Source organism: Caenorhabditis remanei, chromosome X, assembly GCF_010183535.1.
Source record: "Caenorhabditis remanei strain PX506 chromosome X, whole genome shotgun sequence".
In the NCBI taxonomy this organism is placed as follows: Eukaryota; Metazoa; Nematoda; class Chromadorea; order Rhabditida; family Rhabditidae; genus Caenorhabditis; species Caenorhabditis remanei.
Window position 1 is genome coordinate 16,153,791 of NC_071333.1, and position 18,358 is coordinate 16,172,148.

General features: G+C 38.6%; 3 protein-coding genes across 3 annotated transcripts; 2 read left to right on the plus strand and 1 right to left on the minus strand.

The window, feature by feature from the left end:
• Positions 1–42: 42 nt before the first annotated feature.
• Positions 43–2,263, plus strand: GCK72_025240 (uncharacterized protein; the record flags this gene model as incomplete). The annotated part of the gene is made up of 4 exons (XM_053736251.1): positions 43–1,413; positions 1,691–1,855; positions 1,912–2,007; positions 2,057–2,263. 4 exons carry the CDS (start codon positions 43–45, stop codon positions 2,261–2,263), a joined length of 1,839 nt encoding a protein of 612 aa, XP_053579817.1.
• A 1,100-nt stretch (positions 2,264–3,363) lies between these two features.
• GCK72_025241 (uncharacterized protein) lies at positions 3,364–3,902 on the minus strand (the record flags this gene model as incomplete). Its single annotated transcript, XM_003100190.2, has 2 exons — positions 3,364–3,538; positions 3,706–3,902. 2 exons carry the CDS (start codon positions 3,900–3,902, stop codon positions 3,364–3,366), a joined length of 372 nt encoding a protein of 123 aa, XP_003100238.2.
• A 4,428-nt stretch (positions 3,903–8,330) lies between these two features.
• GCK72_025242 (uncharacterized protein) lies at positions 8,331–13,262 on the plus strand (the record flags this gene model as incomplete). The annotated part of the gene is made up of 9 exons (XM_053736252.1): positions 8,331–8,425; positions 8,791–8,931; positions 9,287–9,406; positions 9,457–9,543; positions 10,236–11,279; positions 11,358–12,157; positions 12,206–12,425; positions 12,511–12,788; positions 12,841–13,262. The coding sequence occupies 9 exons, from the start codon at positions 8,331–8,333 to the stop codon at positions 13,260–13,262; spliced, it is 3,207 nt and encodes a 1,068-aa protein (XP_053579818.1).
• Between the last annotated feature and the right edge of the window lie 5,096 nt (positions 13,263–18,358).

The window sequence follows — 18,358 nt, forward strand, 5'->3', positions numbered from 1 at the left end:
AAAAGTATGACCTCATCGTTTCTACCTCCGACGCTATTTCCGATGTCGACTCTTCTACCTCCTCTAGGACTGCAAGTACCTCTGCCAAGACTGCAAATGCAACATCAAGAGCTTGCTCAACTGCTCCCACCATTGACGGCTTTTTTTCCAACGGTCTTCACACCCCAACAGACTCCAGTTCAACAGGAACCACCTCCTATACAGCAGAACCAACCACCAGTTTTGGAGTTTTATGGAAAGAGCCAATTCAACGATGACTTGAATTTCAAAAAGTCACAGAATCCAGTTCAACAGACCCAACCGCCTCTTTTGCAATTTTATGGAAACAGTCAGTTCAGCGATGATTCGAAATTCAAAAAACCACTGGCCCCAATTCATCAGGGCCAACCACCCGTTCGGCAACTTTATGGAAACAATCAGTTCAATGATAACTCAAAATTCAAAAAACCACGGACCCCAGAACAACAGAACCAACCACCTGTTTTTCCATTTTTTGAAAACTGTCAGTTCAGCGATGACTCGACAATCAAAAAACCACAGACTCCAGTCCAACAGTATAATTCACCTGTTTTGGAATTTTTTGGAACCAATGAGTTCAATGATGACTCAAAATTCAAAAAACCGCGGACCACAGAACAACAGATCCAACCACCCGTTCTGCAATTTTTTGAAAACAGTCACTCAAATGATGACTCGACATTCAAAAAACCACAGAATCCAAGCCAACAGAGCCACCCACCCGTTTTGCCATTTTATGGAAATAGTCACTTTAACGATGACGCCAAATTCAAAAGACCAAGGACTCCGCCGCCAAAACAAAGGTGCCAGCTCAAACCACATAATCCACAAAAGCAACGCTTTCTGCCTATTCAACAACCTCCTAAAAGAAAACCGAAGAGAACTTACGATGAGCCACCTCAGTCTACTCCGATGTTACCGCCATTTTTCGAGCATTATTTTCCGATGAGGCTTGCAAAGAGTTATTTAGATCATTATGCGAAATACTCAACGCAACCTGCTCCTGATGATTCGCCAGATATAATAATCCTTGAAGGACCAACGACTAAAAAACCAAGAATAAACGTGGTGCCGGACGTCCCGTTGGAAACTACCGAAATCAAGCAAGAACCAATTGACACTGGCTGTGCCATCCATGTTTACGATCAAAATCCACCACAGCTTACCCCGATTTCTCCGAATCCATCAGAAATCCAAAAACCTCCAACACCTAAACCTGTAGAATATTCTGAAACGAACCCTGAATGGGCAGCAAAACTAGTTGCAGCCATAGACAGAATGGCTGCAGCAAATCGGACGCCACCACCTGAAGAAGATCCCTCGATCCCTCCAAACACCGCTCGATATATGACAACGCTGATTCCAAATTATATCGAATGGAAGTATCAGTTGTGTGTAAGTTTATTTATTTATTTCACTACTGATGTCATTAATTTTTTCTTCTAGTTTCTCTATTTTTTCTTTTTCCAGATGCATAGAATAATTACGCCGGACGATTTAGATACTCTCCTCACAGATCAAAACAATTGCATATTGAGACGGAGGCTCTCTGGACATTATCACCACATATTGACAGATGCAGAATTACGAAAAATTGATGCGGAATTCAGACAGATCGCGAATCTAGTAACTAGTAGTTGTTAGCAATCAATATCATATATTGAATTTACAGATCATGTTAATTTCGAACAAAAGCCAGAAGAAACTTTTTGCAAAAGAATTGTTAAGCAATTTGAGATTGAGGACAAGCCAACTGCTTAAGCTCAGACGGCAAACTGGATATGAAAATTTCACAGAAATGGTATCTGATTTGATATATGTGAATGAAAGCCAACCGGTGAGTAATTAATACATATTTCCTTTATGGCCAATAGAAATTTCAAAATGTTTCAGAACTTCAACGTCCGACTACCAACACCGGAAGAAATAAACAAGGCTATTGAGGATGCATTCAACAAACTCGAATATGAAGACCTGGACAGTTTTAAGGTAAACTCTACGTCATTCCTATGTTTAATTTCATCAATTTTATTTACAGAAAATGATGTTCATTTTTTCAATGCAATACGACTGGAAAAATCCGGAGGAGAACACTGGTCATATTGAGAAAGTTAGTGAACTGACTCAGTTGACACCAGCCAGAGTCATCGAAATCATGAATGCTGCTCGTGTTGAAATCAGAGCAATCATTGCGCAGCAGCAATACTATTGGTCTATTGATGACGAACTTCCACATTTTGATTAATTTAATTTTGTTGTTTTTTAATCGTTATTTTAAAATGTAATATAGATACTCTTAAATGTAAAACGTTAATATGAGACTCAATGAAGCATATATATTTTTAACTTCTGGATCAATTGGAAGGTAAGGAGAAAATACTAGAGAACATTCAAATAAGGAACAAAATGAGCGGAAGTTTTTAGTCTGACAAAACAATGCTAAGTGAATATGGTTTCCTTGTTTGAGTCATATTATCATAGAAAGTTGAAATAAAAAAGAAACACAGATAATAACTTTTTAGATATAGTCAAATACACTAGTATCAGATATGCGTTCCAAAACGGAATCAGTGAAAGAGAAAGAGACGAAGGTAATATGTAACATAATCACCTATGGATTTTCTATCTAAAAGGAGTGTTATCGACGCTTTTGGATATTTGATTTGAATCGCTGAGCTCCCCCCCCCCCCAAATGCCCCCAAAACTCCGCGCTCACATCTATTAATCCGTTTTTCCGTTTTCACCCAAAAAAAGCTGATAAAAGATTATGTCCATTGAAACGAGATAGAACTTAAAATGACGAAGAGACGTTTCCGATAGCAGCCCAGCCAGACTCCAAAAGTTCAGAACAGAAAGTTGGGTAATTAATTATTCGATTGTTTCAATTATATTTATTCATCATTATGTCGACTTTTGAAATTTTCAAAGAGCGGAAATCTTTTAGAACAATAGATATTAACGGGAACGGTTCAAATGCTAAAAGAGCGAAAATCTTTCAAAACAATTGATATCAACGGGAAAGGTAGCAAAATGAGAATGAGGTTAAATATGTATAAAATGAGAGGTATATGCAGGATAGCAAAGGTTTGGATTCATCATTATGTCAACTTTTGAAATGTTCAAAAAGCGGAAATCTTTTAAAACAATAGATATCAACGGGACTGGTTCAAATGTTTGAAGTGCAAGGATTTTTTTCACAAAACATGTTAACGGGATTGTGGTTCTGGCGTTTTGTCGTGTCTGTCTGAAAAAAAGTTTGGTAAATAAATATCAGAATTTCAACTTCTGTTTCCTAGGTTGTCAATGAGCACTATAAGATTTTGATATTTTTCAAATATAATTACCTCAAACCGGGATTGGGGCCAATGGAAGATTGGCCTGGATATCAACTTTTGGTTTGTCTTCATCCTCATCGTCGTCTTCCTCCTCTTTCTGATGGAAGTTGCTTCTCTCTTTGCATGCACCACCATCAGCTCCATCATCTCCATCATCGCCATCGCCTACCTCTTCTTTCGGGATTCTGAAATTTTTTCCTTACATTTAGTTGTATAGGAAACAAGACACATGGGTTTTTTCACTATTTATCCGCTCGTCACCAGTTTTTATCGGATTTGTAACAAAAATCGTATGTGAAAACTATTAAAAAGAAGCTTGAAAATATTCAATCAAATAGAAAATTCGACTCACTTGTTTCCGTCTTGATCCTCGTTGGGATTTCGAGACGGAGGGATGTAGAACTCCCCTGGGCCAGGGTACAGAATCCAGAGTCCCCGTCGATACATTTCGGCATTTTGTGAATACTCTTCACAAATATGCATTTGACGGTCTGGTGGATTTGGGAGATATTCCACATTTTTTTCTTCCTGGCCTTGTTGATTTGACATCTGGAACTACAAAATAATTATTGATAAGTGGAAGAATGTTCAAGTATGACTGGAAACTATAAAGTTCAGAAACTGCCAAGATTCATCGACGTACTAAAATGAAAATCAAAGACACTGAGGAAAGGATAATTTCACGAATGGTCATACTGCACACATTTCATTCTGTTTTGCATTTTTCCCCAACGCTTTGAAAGACTGTCGCTTGCATTTTGACTGTAATTTGATTACCATCTGAGTACTGTGAGCGGGTGGGTGAACGAAAAATAGGGGATTGTTATTTCCAAAAAATAGAGACAGATGTTAAATGAAAAAACTGAAAAACAAAGTTGCTGAATTATCAAAGTGGAATTGAATGACACTGACGGTCACTGACGGTACTAATTCGTCATTTTCAAAAAAGACGAGAGCCAAGTAAAACGGAATTGAGAATCGTCAAGGAAAAGGCTAGAACACTGTAGACTTAAAACTGGTTTGAGAGAGCTCAACTCCAAACGCCACATAAGGGAAATCACACTTTGCAGACTTTCAGTACAGTATCAACGCAGATTTCCTTTATAGCGTGTGTGCGTGTGGTTTCGAAAACTTTGCCGTCACTATCATTGATCCTTTTTTCCCGTTGTATTCTTCTGCACTCTCAAAGAGAGTAGAGGCATGCGCGCATTATCTCAAAAAAATGAAAGGTAAAAAGGAGGAGCGGGCTACTATGGCAACCTGAAGTTCAAAAGTTAAAAATTGTTGTTTTGAACTGTAAATCTGCGGATGGAACTGTAGGAGAGAAAGTGTGAAAAAAATGATAATCGTTTTGATCGAATGAAAAACAAAGAGAGAACAAATATAAACAGAAGAATCCTGAAAACTGGTTTTATATCATTATTGCATAAAACAGTATTACTGTTCTATTGGAATTTGATTAGTAAAAGATTGCGCCACACTTGAACGTACGCTTCTCGCCACTGCCGTGACATTACGAATAACTCGAAAACAGGATACAACATCCAAGAAATATAATTTCACTGAAATAATTTACTCGAAATCGAAAAACATTCATACTTCAGGATTTTGTAAACATTTTTGGTTCCATTCTAACAACCAAAAAAGTTTCAATAATTTGAACCATCAATAATTCGATTTACACCTCTACGACAGGAGCAACTGGAGTCTCACACAAAAAAGGTGTTGCTACTTACCATTTTCCATTCTTTTGTGTTCTAATAGGAAATGTGGCATGCAATATGAAAACCCACAAACGGATTTGTATCCTCGTTCCGTAATTATCAAAAGTCACAGGACAATCAAACAAAACACTAATTGTTGGCGTAACTGAACCAACATTTTGGTGGCTCATAGGTAAAATTTCAGATGGTTTTTGCTGAAAAATAGAGAAAATGAGAAATTAAAGCAGCTAAATACAAAGTCTCCAAATGTTGAAGGTGAAAATTGAATAGGAAGACAGATATATTTTAAAGTTGAAGAGACTGACAGTACCAATACTTCATTTTCAAAACAAGAAGAACCAAGTGGAAGGGTTCCGTTGAGTCATATTAAATTGAAAACTGTCAAAGAAGGGACTAAAACTCGTTTCACTTAAAGCTTTTTTAGAAGTTCTCAATTCGATACGGGAAATCACACTAATAGAAGTTTTCAACGCAGTCCCTTCATAGTGTGTGTGCGTGTGGTTTTGAAAACTTTACCGTCACTATCATTGATCCTTTTTTCCCGTTCTAGTCTTTTGCACTCTCAAAAAAGGTAGAGTCATACGCGCATTAACTTACAAAAATAAAAAGGTAGGAAGGAAGAGCGGGCTATTATGGCAACCTGAACTTATAAAGTTCAGAATTGTTGTTTTAAGATAAAAAACGTTAAAAACTTCAAAAAAAAAGATTAAACATCTAATAAAAAAAGAACAATATTTTTGAACAACCATGAACAGTACGAAAAATAATCACAAAACAAAAAACTGGAAAGACATACAGAAAACCTTATAGCTAATTGTTATCTTTTTTTTGTTCTTGTGTCGTACTAGAAAAAGTTTCATGATATAAAAAAAGATGCAATCGGGTTGGAATGTGCCATATAAGCGGAGTCTGCTCGTCCTTCTCTAGTTATCAAGACTCACGCCAAATACCACTGAACAAAGCACTATTTGAGAAAAATTACAAAAAATTCATCTTGAACTTTCAGCAATTGAAAAGAATAGCTTACGATTGGAGTTTTCTACAACATACCCAACTTTATTAGAATGCCAAAAACACTCAACAATACAACAAAAAAAATTTCTTCTGTAAAATGATCAAGTTAGCTTGTGGATGATACATAAGGATGAATTATTTCAAAAAATTGCTACCTAGTACGCTTTCCGATTTGAAAATCATAAACTTTTGATTTGCTCATTATAGAAACACTATTGTTAATACATTCAATTTGAAGCACTTTTCAGATTTTATTCTCATCATCTCAGAGTTTCGCTTCCCAGACAGCTTTACGGCTAACAAACGTAGAAAGGTAAAGCTGTGACCCGTTAGAATAGTGATCAGTATGGTGAAATGCTTGTTAAAGTCTGTAAAGTCATCGGAAAAGAGTTAGATAACATTTGAATTACCCAGCTTGTTCTTTAGCTGCATCTGCAAGGTTTTTCATATAAAAACCCTGGATTATGGTTGACTTTTGATTCCAGAACGTGCGTTTTCTCCTTCAGACGATTGAATGTTGCTTGACAACAGCTTGAACCAAGTTTCTGTAGCCAAAGGTTCCTTATTGGACCCCCTTACTCTAAAATTCTGCAAACGCGCTCCAATAGACCCAATTCCTCCGACCTTTACACGCTCTTTCGCCGTCACGTATGCCGTCGCATGCATGCGGTCGCGTAACCGTTTAGGTCATAGTGTCCCTTACCTCCATTCTGACAACGGTCGTCACGCCGATCATCTCGAGACAGTTTTCCTTTTTCCGTAACGTTTAGAGTGTAGTTCAGGTGTACAAGTGCAGCACATATAAGCTCTCCTGTGCCATCTTTGCTAGCGCGAGTATTTATCCGTTTTATACGGTTTTTTATGACATCCGTCTTGTTTTCCTGCCGAATCAGTATTGCCTTTACAGCTCCTTCAGGACAGGACGCTGCCTATAATTCTTGTACAACACCCGTTCTGTCTTTGGTCCTTTATTGAGCTAACTGTTGCTACCCTCACAATAGTTTCATAGAGATTGTTTCATTTTGACAATATTAACTTTGTTAATCTATTCTTGTTTAGTCAGTGTTGCATCAATAAAGTTTTTTCCCTGTTCAACCTCTCACATTCGTTTCTTTTTCCAATCAAATAATGTTGTATTTTGCCAAGAAATCAACAACGTTTGAAGTATATGTTGCCTAGCCACTGCAACAGACTTTTAGCCATTACAGTGCCGTGGTCATCCAATCATTATTGAGGCAACGGACAGTGTCAGCTGCCAGGTCACACAGAACGTCTCCCTGGACCTCTCCAATAGCACTGCACGTAAATGTGACGATGAAGGTCCCTGACTATGGTTGTGTGTAGGCTAGAGAGAGGGTGAGACAGGCCAGTTTCTATGCCAACTACACACAGTTACAATATGGTTCTGGGAAAAAACCTCTTCCGCCTTGTGCGGTGCTCTAACGCACGCATCCAGTCTTCCCCTCCACGATCAATTGTTTCTTACTTGCCAAGAAAAGTCTTTGCAATATCTCACAAATTTCAAAATTAACGATTTAGACAATCTAGGGCACGTTAGGTCTAAGAAAACGTTTGAATGATTAGGTATATCAGCTCTTGATAAGGCTTTAATGCCAATCCTAATTAGTTTTTTGTGGTTTAAGAATGTTATTCCATGTTTAGAATATAATTTTGTAACTTAGCATGTCATTTTTAATGTTAGTTAGTCAAAGTAATCATATTTTCTTTGAAGATAGTTATTCCTAGATACAGAGTCTTTCGAAACATAATTTCTATCTTGAGCTTAGTTTTCAAGGCGCCCTCCTTCAATCAATCTACGTTATTATTTTCTATCCTTTCTCTTTGTTTCTCTGTTTCTTTTGTTTCTCCATCTGTCTGTAATAATACTGTTCAAATCACGAAATATTTACATGTTTCCCATTGTTACACCTCTTCTCCTCTCTCTGACCACCCCGGGTATGTCTGTGTCTCCTCCTTCTCCGCGCTCGCCCAACGTCTACCGAGTGTACGTGTCCTCCTCTCTTTCTTTCTCTATCCCTCACACTCTCTCCCTTCCATCGCGCAGAAAATGCGCTCCTACATACATTTTGTCCGCGAAGGTTTGAAAATGGTTTTTTTCTTACTGCCCCAAGATAATTTCTTACTTTCCGATAATGTCTTTCCTTTTCTAATTGTTTATTTTTATTTTTTAACATTTCTGTCCCATAAATTTATTGACCTTATACATTCAGGCTTGAAAATGAGTTCAACTCACCGTGCAACATGCGTAAAACGACCAACCCGCCAAGATTCATCCGATTCCGATGAAACGTCAATGACTTCTACTGCCAAAAAGTAAGTATTTGTTAAAAATTAGATTTTTATTGTGGAAATCGGGCGGTTTTTCGCAATTTCTACCTTGCGCCAGGTCTATTTCTGAGAAAATCCATTCCTCAAATAACTTTCTTTTTGAAAAAATCGTATCAGATTGACTAATAACTCAAATGATTGTGAACTATCATCGCTCTCGGTCTGGTTCAGGCCGGTCCGGACAAATCAAAGATCGTATGGCTCGTGCGATTTTTTTGAGAGTTTAGTTGCACTTTTCATTGAGTAAAATTCAGAATATCTATCTTCAAAGCTGCCAATCAACCCTGTCCAGCCCGACCTGACCCGGATGATACCAATGAAATACACGACTCAACTGTTTTGTTTTTCAGAGCTCTCCCAACCAAGACTCCAACCGATTCATCGTCGTCAATCCGTTCGACTCGTCGGACGACCGGCGTCAAGCGGCCAGTCTACCACGAGTCATCCTCTGATGATGAGTCGCCTGTGGCTGTGGCTCCTCCTGCCAAGAGGTAAGTATTTGCTAATATTCAGATTTTGATTATGGAAATCGTTTTTGAAATTCCTATCTTGCGCCTGGTCTTTCTGAAAAAATCCATTTCTGCCAGCTTTTTCTTTCTCGAAGAGCTTTTTTAATCGTATCAAGATAATTAATAACTCTCCAAGATCGTGAACTACGATTACTCTCGGTCCGGTTCGGTCTGGTCCGTCCCAGACCGAACGAGCATGACTCGTGCAAATTTTGAAAAATATTTTGGACTTTTCGATGAAGATAATTCAGATTACTTTTCTCTTGAGCCATCAATTAGACCTACCTGGGCCGGATGACATGTGTGAAATACAACACTCAAATTATTTGTTTTTTAGAGCTCCACCCACCAAAACTTCAACTTCTTCATCGCCACCAATGTCCGATTGGGAAAGAGAGATGGAGGAAGCTCCATCCTTTGACGAAGACGAGGAGACTCGACGCTTGGAAGAGTACGCGTAAGTAATTCACCTCGTTCCTTCTAAATTATCAATCTATTTTATTTCAGCAACGAAGGCAAGGTCAATCACCAGAGTGATCTCTCGGTTGCCACCACAGCAAAGGAGAGAGGATCTTCAATGGCCACTCCAAAGCGGTAAGTTAGAAACAAGCATACATGGAATCTGTTCCGATTGTTCACAGCTTGCGAGTTCATTGGCTTTTTCGAAAAATTCCACAGAAAAGAAAACACAAATGTAAGACCTTTTTCGGTGAATGAACCTATTTTTCGAGAAATACGATTTTTCTTTAAAAAATGTGTTTTTCGATAGGATATAAATTTTTGGTGTACCTCAGCTTACCAGACCCCTGAAAATCTGAAGGCGTTGAAAATTTTGGTTTTTCAAGTTTTCGATGGGTGCCGGGCCGAAATCCAATTTATTTTCGGCTCGCTCGGTCCGGTTAGACCTGTTTTGAACGAAAAAATGAATTTTTTGAATTTTTTTTTGAAAAAGTCTTGTTTTCGACTAAAAAATAAAAGTTCAATCAAAAGGGGGACACGTATGATAACTGAAAAACTTCTACTCTAAATTTTCAAAAAAGTTCAAAAAAATTGTGGACTTTGGTTGGTATTAGGAAATTAAGCCAGAAACTGTCAAAGCCGGTATTAAAAAGTTTCAACTGAATTTCTCGAATATTAGTTGCGATCACCGGAAAAGCTTTTGAATTTGTCTTTTTTTTGTGAAATCTACCAAATGAGGCAATAAACTCGCAAATTTTGGGGGAACGATACACTCCATGTTAGCTTTTATTTTTAATTATTAAATAATTAATGACAATTACTTACAGAAAGCATAAAAAGCAAAATCCGGAGTCCACTCGTGCGAAGAAGGAAAAGGAAAGCGGAGTATTGAAGGAAACGGAGAAGACGGACAAAAATTCCGCTAAAACTCCCGCCAAAGCTCCCGTCAGAACTCCCGCCGACATCAAACGAAGATTATCGCTTTACCGGAGCATGTACGGGAAGCAACACGAAGGTGAAACCGATGAAGATTATCTGCGGAGAGTCGAGGAGCTGCCGGATGATGAGATGTCGGAACGGTCAAAAGCCACCCCGAAACGGCATAACGTTCGACCAGTCTTCGACGATTCTCCACCCAGGCAGAAGAAACCGACCACTTCGGATCAAGGATCCAGTTCCAGTTCGTCGGTTTCAAAAGGACAAGGAGAGAAATGGTCGGTTTCCGAGGCACTGGCTCAACTCGGATACTCGACAACATCCTCGAAAACGGTCGTACAGGCAATCGATCATGTTGGCGGATCAAAGAAATTGGAAGCGTTGAAAGCGCCGACACAGTTGGCCCAAACACAAATTCTACACCGTCACACTGCTATTGACAAACCGATTCCCAACGCAGCTCAAGCCACAAACGGCCACAATGGGGGACCAAAGAATGTCGAGAAGTTGGTGATGCCACAGATGGACGAAACACCGATTTTGCCACGCCAGGCTCAACCGTCGATTCGTCCCGCCCACATGAGCCGCAAGGAGGTATTTGAGAGGAGATCGAAATCATCAGAGGAAGAAGAAGCCATTCAACGAAATCCCACCGTCTCCCTTGGAGCACCATCAACTTCCAATCAGACTCCACTTCGATCACGAACAGAAGTTCAACTACCCCCCACAAATTTGCTCTCCGAAGCAGATTACGATTCATTGGAGCAATTCTTAGGTGCTCTTAGGAATGCTGAATTCGGCGAAGATCCCATGGAAAGAGCAAAAGCCCTTCTCACGCCACACGCGAGAGCGTTGGCAGGTTATTCTGCACAGCCAGCTGCAAAGAAATCAGCCGCGCCCGTTGGAGAAGAGGCGGTTGAAGCATCCAAGCCGAGGTAAACTTTTGAGAAATACAACAGATTGCATACGATATATACAAACTATTCAAGTTAATCAAACAAATATTTTTCCAGGCGCAGCAGTCGGATGGTCACCCCACGCTACAACCTGAACAAGGACGACTTTGGAGAAGGCGATAGCGATGAGGATTACGTGGACGAAGATGCGGAGGAGGAGAAAAAGAGGAAGAAGGCTGAGGAAAAGCATCTTGCAAAGCTCAAAAAAGATGCGATACAACTGCTGAAAAATGAGGAGAGGAGAGAACGGAGACGAGTGAAAAAGGAGATTCGGGAACAGGCGAAAAGAGATCAGAGACAGGTGGAGAAAGCAATGAAGAAGAAAAGGAGAGAAGATTTGAAAGCACAAGATCAGGCACGAATCGATCAAGAGAAGGAGGCAGAGAGGACTCGAAAGAAGAATATCAAAGATGCAGAGGATAAGAAACGAAAGGAAGCCGCAGCCATCAGAAAGCTCCAGTCTTTCTTCAGCAAAAGAAATACCACAGCTGGTGAGAACATCAAGGCGATCCAGCGCCTTGCGAAAAGACAGGCTCGTCAAGCTAGAGCTGACAAGAAGCAAGCCGTTCCCTCTTTCAATTCAAAGGAAAGAGCCTCTCGATCATTCTCTGCTGACGGACGTCGCAAGGATTTGGAGGACGTCACCGCTGTCACTGCCACACCACCAAAATGGTTGTACTGGACCATGCTCAGAGATGCCAAGAAGATCATGAGGAGCAACTACGGAAAGGTTGCGAAGTTCGCGATGGATACTTCCAACCTTGTCGAGGAGCATTATCTCTCCTTCCTTCCGGATCCATTCGCCAAGGCAGCTGCTCTTCGCTTCGATTGGGCGAAGGAAACCAATTGGGGAAGCGGTGAGTTAACTAAATCAATCGGACAGTTAATAACATTTTGTTTTTCAGCTCCTGATGCCGATTATTGCCTGAATCTCTCTCCGGAAGAGCTCTACACCGGCTACGGAACCGCCTTCACTCCACTTGATCAAAGCAACAAGGCTTCTTCGTACTCCGGACTGAAAGTCACGAAGTCGGACCACATCTTGAAGTTCGCCCAGTTCTTAAAGATGTTCCCTCTACGAAAAATGGAACTGAAGGTCGTCAAGGAGATCAATTTGACGAAGAGGTAAGTAGTTTTGTTTGAGAAATCTTTTCAAATAATATAAAGCCACAAAATCCAAAAATCTTTCAACAATGATATTCTTTTCCAGAATTCCATCGTTGGAATATTTCGTTGAGAAATTCATCTTCCTATTCAAAGTCTGGAAGATCTCCAATAAAGATACACCCTATCCACGGGTGTATCACTATTTCCTGCACGTTGTCTCCAACATCATGGACATCAAAATCGGAAGACTTGAATACAACGATTCCATTCCAGAGGACGAAGAAACTCGTTTCAACTTGGTCAGGGACCTTCTCTTCTGGCTCCCTCTTCATATCGGTGATCTCACCGACAAAATCCACTCACCAAGAGAGTGCTTTGTTGGTAAGATACATAGTCACCTTAAAAATACAAAATATGCAATTTGTTTTTCCAGGTCTGGCTCGCCAACTACTCGCCGTCTTGGTCGACGAGTGGATCGTCGAGTGCGCCGAAGTGCACGAGGAGGAGTTGCAGGTCCTGTTCCGCCTGCAACTGGCAGCACTCCGACTTGAGTGCTACGACGTCTTCAACGAGGAGACCCCAGTCGACCCAGCGCCGTTCTTCCGTCCTGCCGCATCTCAAAATGGATTCATTGCTGGATGGATCGATCAACAAAGACCGAAGATGTCGGTCATCGAGGCAATGAGGCTGCCAAAGGAATCAATGAAGAGGAAGCTCCGTCGCCGGCATCAAAGTTTCTCCGAATTCAAAGATATTGTGGAGACTGTGGAACCCATCCAGGTGCGCAGAGCTCCCCGGTTCTTTGACCCGGACCCAACCAGCTATTTCAATAGCGTCCGAGGTCAAGAGTTCTAAATTCTTCCCCTCTTCCTCTTCCTATTCCGCCACTTTTCTCTTGTCCCGATTGTCTCGCTTTCATTGTCATGCTCTTCTTAACTTGTTTCATTTTTTATGGCTCTCTTTGTAACTTTTCAATCTTTGTTACGTTCTTTTGTTTTATATGTTATTCATGTACCGATTACGATTACGAATCGAAATCGTTTTTTTTAACCATTTCAACTTGAATTATCCCAATCACTATTTATAATCAATTATGTTTTATCTTATTTAGTCAACTCTCAAAGATCAATAAATCATTATTTTTTATCAAGCTGTGTTTTTTATTGTTTTTTCCAGTTTGAATCAGCTGATTCCGTTACTTTCTAAAATTATTTTTCAGATTTTACTTGAGATGATTCGAAACAACTCTTCAAAATCAACTTCTCCCGTTTATTGATTTTTTTTGTAAAATTTGAATAATAAAACTTTTTAAACCAGAATTTTTGAACAGTTTTTTAATTGGAATATTTCACAGTCAGATATAACTGTGTATGCAATGTCAGAAGATGCAGAAAATGACAAACACAAGTTAATTTCCAGGGATCGATGGCGCGACAACTTTTCAGTATTGGTTCAACCCACGATGACGCCAAGGCTACCAATGCAGCCGCGCTCTATTGATGAAAATGGTATATTTTTGCGTCACGTTGAACATTCAAGTTTATATATCTGGTATAGAATGCGCATAAGCTCGAATGTTCACTGTGACGCAAAAAATGCACCATACTTGCCAATAGAGCGCGGTTGCAAAAATAAATCTGCCCTCGTCGGGCCAACCATCAAGCGAAGCGATTGTTTTATTTTCAGTTACACTAGAAAAATTCAGATAGCTAGACTGGAAAAATAAATTACAAAATAGTGAAAGGGAAAAATGAAGGCAAAACGATATGCAGATGTTTGGGAAGTTGTCGCATTAATTTTAGCGATAAAGGCGGAAAAAAGTGTAATAGCACAATGATTCTGTACAAATTTTGTTGGATTTCAAGAATAATGCGGCAAATCAATTGATTAATTTATCGGAATGGTCTGGCAAGTATGGATTTTCGAGAAAAGTAGGATTTCCTTGAAGAAGGAATGCAGCAAGATGTCATTCAAATCGATATATGTATTTTTTTGTCCTTTCTCATATTTCTCCTTATTTTTAAACGTTTGCAAGGCTTGTCACCGAAAATTATTTCTTCCGAAAAAACAGATGTTGCTATGGCAGCGATTTGAGCATGTGGTACACCCGTGTGTCTATATTCAAGTAAGAAAAAATGGAGTCGGAGAGTGAGAAGTATAATTGGTTATAAATTTTCGTCACGACATATTTCATCGGCTGGCCCGTTATGCACACGGCAAGACGAGAAAATAATAGAGATTTCTGTTGGCAGCGACCCGCCACGACGAATGAGTGAATAAACGAACGACGTTGACGGATAGAAAACAAAAGAAATAAGGTAAGTAAGCCTTTTATATGACAAATCTTTTTATTCTTTCAATTTTTTGTATGCTTCTTTTTAGTTCCGGCTCAGACAATGTAGTGTGACAAATTTTCAAAATTTAGAAAGAAATATATCTTATGCTTCGATAATTTGTGCACCCTACATAAGTTCACTCACAATTTGTTCCACTTGAAATTTTTAATCAGTCACAAAATGTTGGAGAGCCCAGAGCTATGCCTAGGTTTCCAAGCAATTATTTTCGATTTCTCACAGATTGAAATACCACTTCAATTTTCTCAGGAACTAAAGTTTGAAGAAATCAGTCAGGCTTAGAAATTAAGTTTAAAAATATTGAAATCTCACCAGCTTTTTGGATAAGTTTTCATTTTCAGATTTTCTGTGACAATAATTTGAAAATATGAGCACCTTCCTCACGATATCAGTAAGAATAGGCCCTATTAACTCTATTCACATTTCTTTGTCATTTTGTTTTCTGTTATACGAAAGAGATATGAAGATGAATATTCATTAGCTCAGCTACCCACACTCTTTCTTTTCACCCGGCCCAAGAAATATTCGTTAGATTTTGTTGGTTTTTGACGCGAATTAATGAGAAATACGCACGTAGAGTTTGTATGATTCTAATCCAAGGCATTTCTCCACCACCCTGACAGCAATGATTTACAAAGAATTCTCCCATAACCCGATACCACCGTTGCTAGTGATGTCTCAGTTTTCATTTCCTTTTTTTGCTTCTTCTTGATTATTCTAAGCAGCAGATACCCATTAACGCATTGTTTTCGTCGTCTACTGCATGTGATAATCTAAAATTTCAAGTAAGTGTCAACAAAATAATTGTAGTCAATAACAGTTGCCAGATATTAATTGTGCCCTCCTTTATGTTACCTAGTTGATCAGAAATGAGATAAAGTGCGACTTTTCTTTTTTTTTCCTACCAGTTTTAATCAAATCTACTTCCCCTGACTTGTGTAGACTTGTCAGCATTAATGTTTTTGCTGAGGTAGAACTTTATGGAGCTTATATTTTCAGTGCCACAAAAATGTCCTTTATGATTACTTATAGTGATACCCAAATTCTGTTCAAAGAAGAAAAACAATTTTCTTGTTGAACCAAAATTTCAACTTGAACCTTCGACATCTCTACTCGTTTTTGAAGGGTAACATCGTGATTATCCACCTGCTGTAGAAACTGCAGTAGAGCGTGCTTCTCGGAGATTCAAAACTAGTTCGGCTTGATTTAGCTGAGAAGCTCCGTGAAATCCAATCATATTTGGACCGAATATGATTTTCTTCTCAAATTTTTGATTTAGAAGTGACTCGAGTACTCGAGTGAATATAACTTGTAACTTTAAAATATTAAACTTACATTTAAAAATAAAACAAATATAACTTGAATATAACTTGTAACTTTAAAATATTAAACTTACATTTAAAAATAAAACAAAACCAGCTGTTTCTTAGACATTTCCATTTTGACGTTGATTTCAAACATTTCAGAGATGAAATTTTGAATTCAAAGTTAAAAAAAGAATCCTGTTAATGTTTTTGTTCTGGTTTTACTATAATAGTCTTGGAAAAATCTTTATAATCCCTTAAATAAATGAGGTGTCAGTACAAAATTTTGAAAATTTGAATTTTTTCGAAACATTTTTTGATTTTTTGCAAAAAGTTAAATTTTTTGACTATGGTTTCAACTATTGACAAAAACTCAAACGCACATAGGATTTTTGACTTTTTTGAATAAAAATTTCATAAAATGTTGAGAAAAAATTGTGCTCATTTTTGACTGTGGCTCCGGGCCGAGATCTTGCAAGTCTGATTATTAAAGTTTTTAGTATTGGTTTTTATTCTGATTTCACTATAATAGTCTTGGAAAAATCTTTATAATCACCAGTTAACGATTAAAAAAAAACAATTCAGACAAAACAATCCTTTCTCGTTAAATAAATGAGAATTCATGCCTGACTAATTCGACTCCTGGGAGTACACACAATACGACTCCCTAAGGGTTCTTGACGATGGGATAAAGGGTTTCTTTTGCAGTCAGAAGGCACCCGTTAATTTGAATCCACTTTCCATTTTCCTCCTCGTTCTTCTCTCCCTCGACGGCCAGCTGGACACATTTGGTTACCAAGTTAGGCCGAAAAAACTTCATCGTGATCGATGAAATCTCATTCTACATCAAGGTGTATTTACTCTATAGGACACTTTTTTTCGTTTTTGCCATTTCAGAAGCTCTGGTGGCTTACTCATTCCTTTTTCACTCTTTTTCGAAAATTACAAGTTTTCCATTAACTATTCACGTCATTCGCTGCCAAAATTTCATTCGATATTACTCAATTGTCATATTTTGCCATTTTATCTTGTCTGGTCATCCCACACACAATTCTGTTTTTCATAAAAATTAACAAATACGTGCCTAGTCTTCTCCGTCACTCAGACATCGTGTATAGCTGTTGTTAAACAAGAGCGACGGGTTAGAGGCAGCCAAATCCCAGCGCACACCTTTAATTAGTTTTTCAATACACACTTTGTTTGAAAATCTCTTCATATTGATGATTATGGCTGTCGTTCTAACATCAACACCTCTCTAACAATGCATATAATCAAAACATGTTAGAAGCATAGAGTCAGTTGATATATCCGCTTCTGACAATCAACGAGTTACAAAACATTCAATTTTTGAAAAAAAAATTCGAAATTTTCGGTGATATCGTGAAGGTTCTGAAGTCGTTAGTTGACTTCTGCAATAGGAAAACACAGAAACTCGATCTAACGTCTTTGGATACGCGACCTCCAAATGATCTATAAATTTGGTTATAGGTATTTTTGACTACGGGGAGACCATTTCTGCCACCAAAACCGGCTAAATGAATCCGCGAACTGAGTTATGAGGTCTCAAACTTTTCAGATGGTTTGGCTTTTTCACATGGAACCCTAAATCGGCCGGATATACGCCACCCCGCGGTTCCATTTGTGTTCCCCAGTGGTTCACCTGGGCCTGTACGTTATAAAATGAGAACATCTTGCGTATACTATTTGCCGATTCGGAATTCTATTCATAAAGCTTAACCAAATGAAAAGTTTGAAAGCTCATAACTTGGCTCGTACAGACATTTAGCCCGTTTTAGCCCGTTTTGATAGCAGAAATGGACTCCCCGTGGTCGAAAGTACCTATAACCAAGATTAAACATCGTTTGAAAGCCGCATCTCCATCCAAAGACTTCCCTTCTTTTACAGTTCTTTTTTTGTGTTCGAGACAGTATATTTTTCGAGAAACAAGAAGAAACATTTCGAAGAAACTATTAGTTCTTCGAAATTATGTTTTTATTGGTTTCCTATACATATAGTTTGTCCGTACACAAGTCACACGTGATATTTTACTAACTTTCTCTCATTTTCGAAAAAATGATCAATGTTCTTTCTCCCAAGACACTTCGAATTATCTATTGATCAAGTTTCTTTTAAACTTCTGACTTTCCAGCCTAGATACATCTAGTGTCTGTCTCTAACATCCAAATGTTCAGGTTCATATTACCAACTGTCCATTTACAATCGCACCCTTTAATTTGCTTTCTGATTTCATGAAAAGGCTAAAAATATCCGTCTAAACTCCAACCCTCCGCTT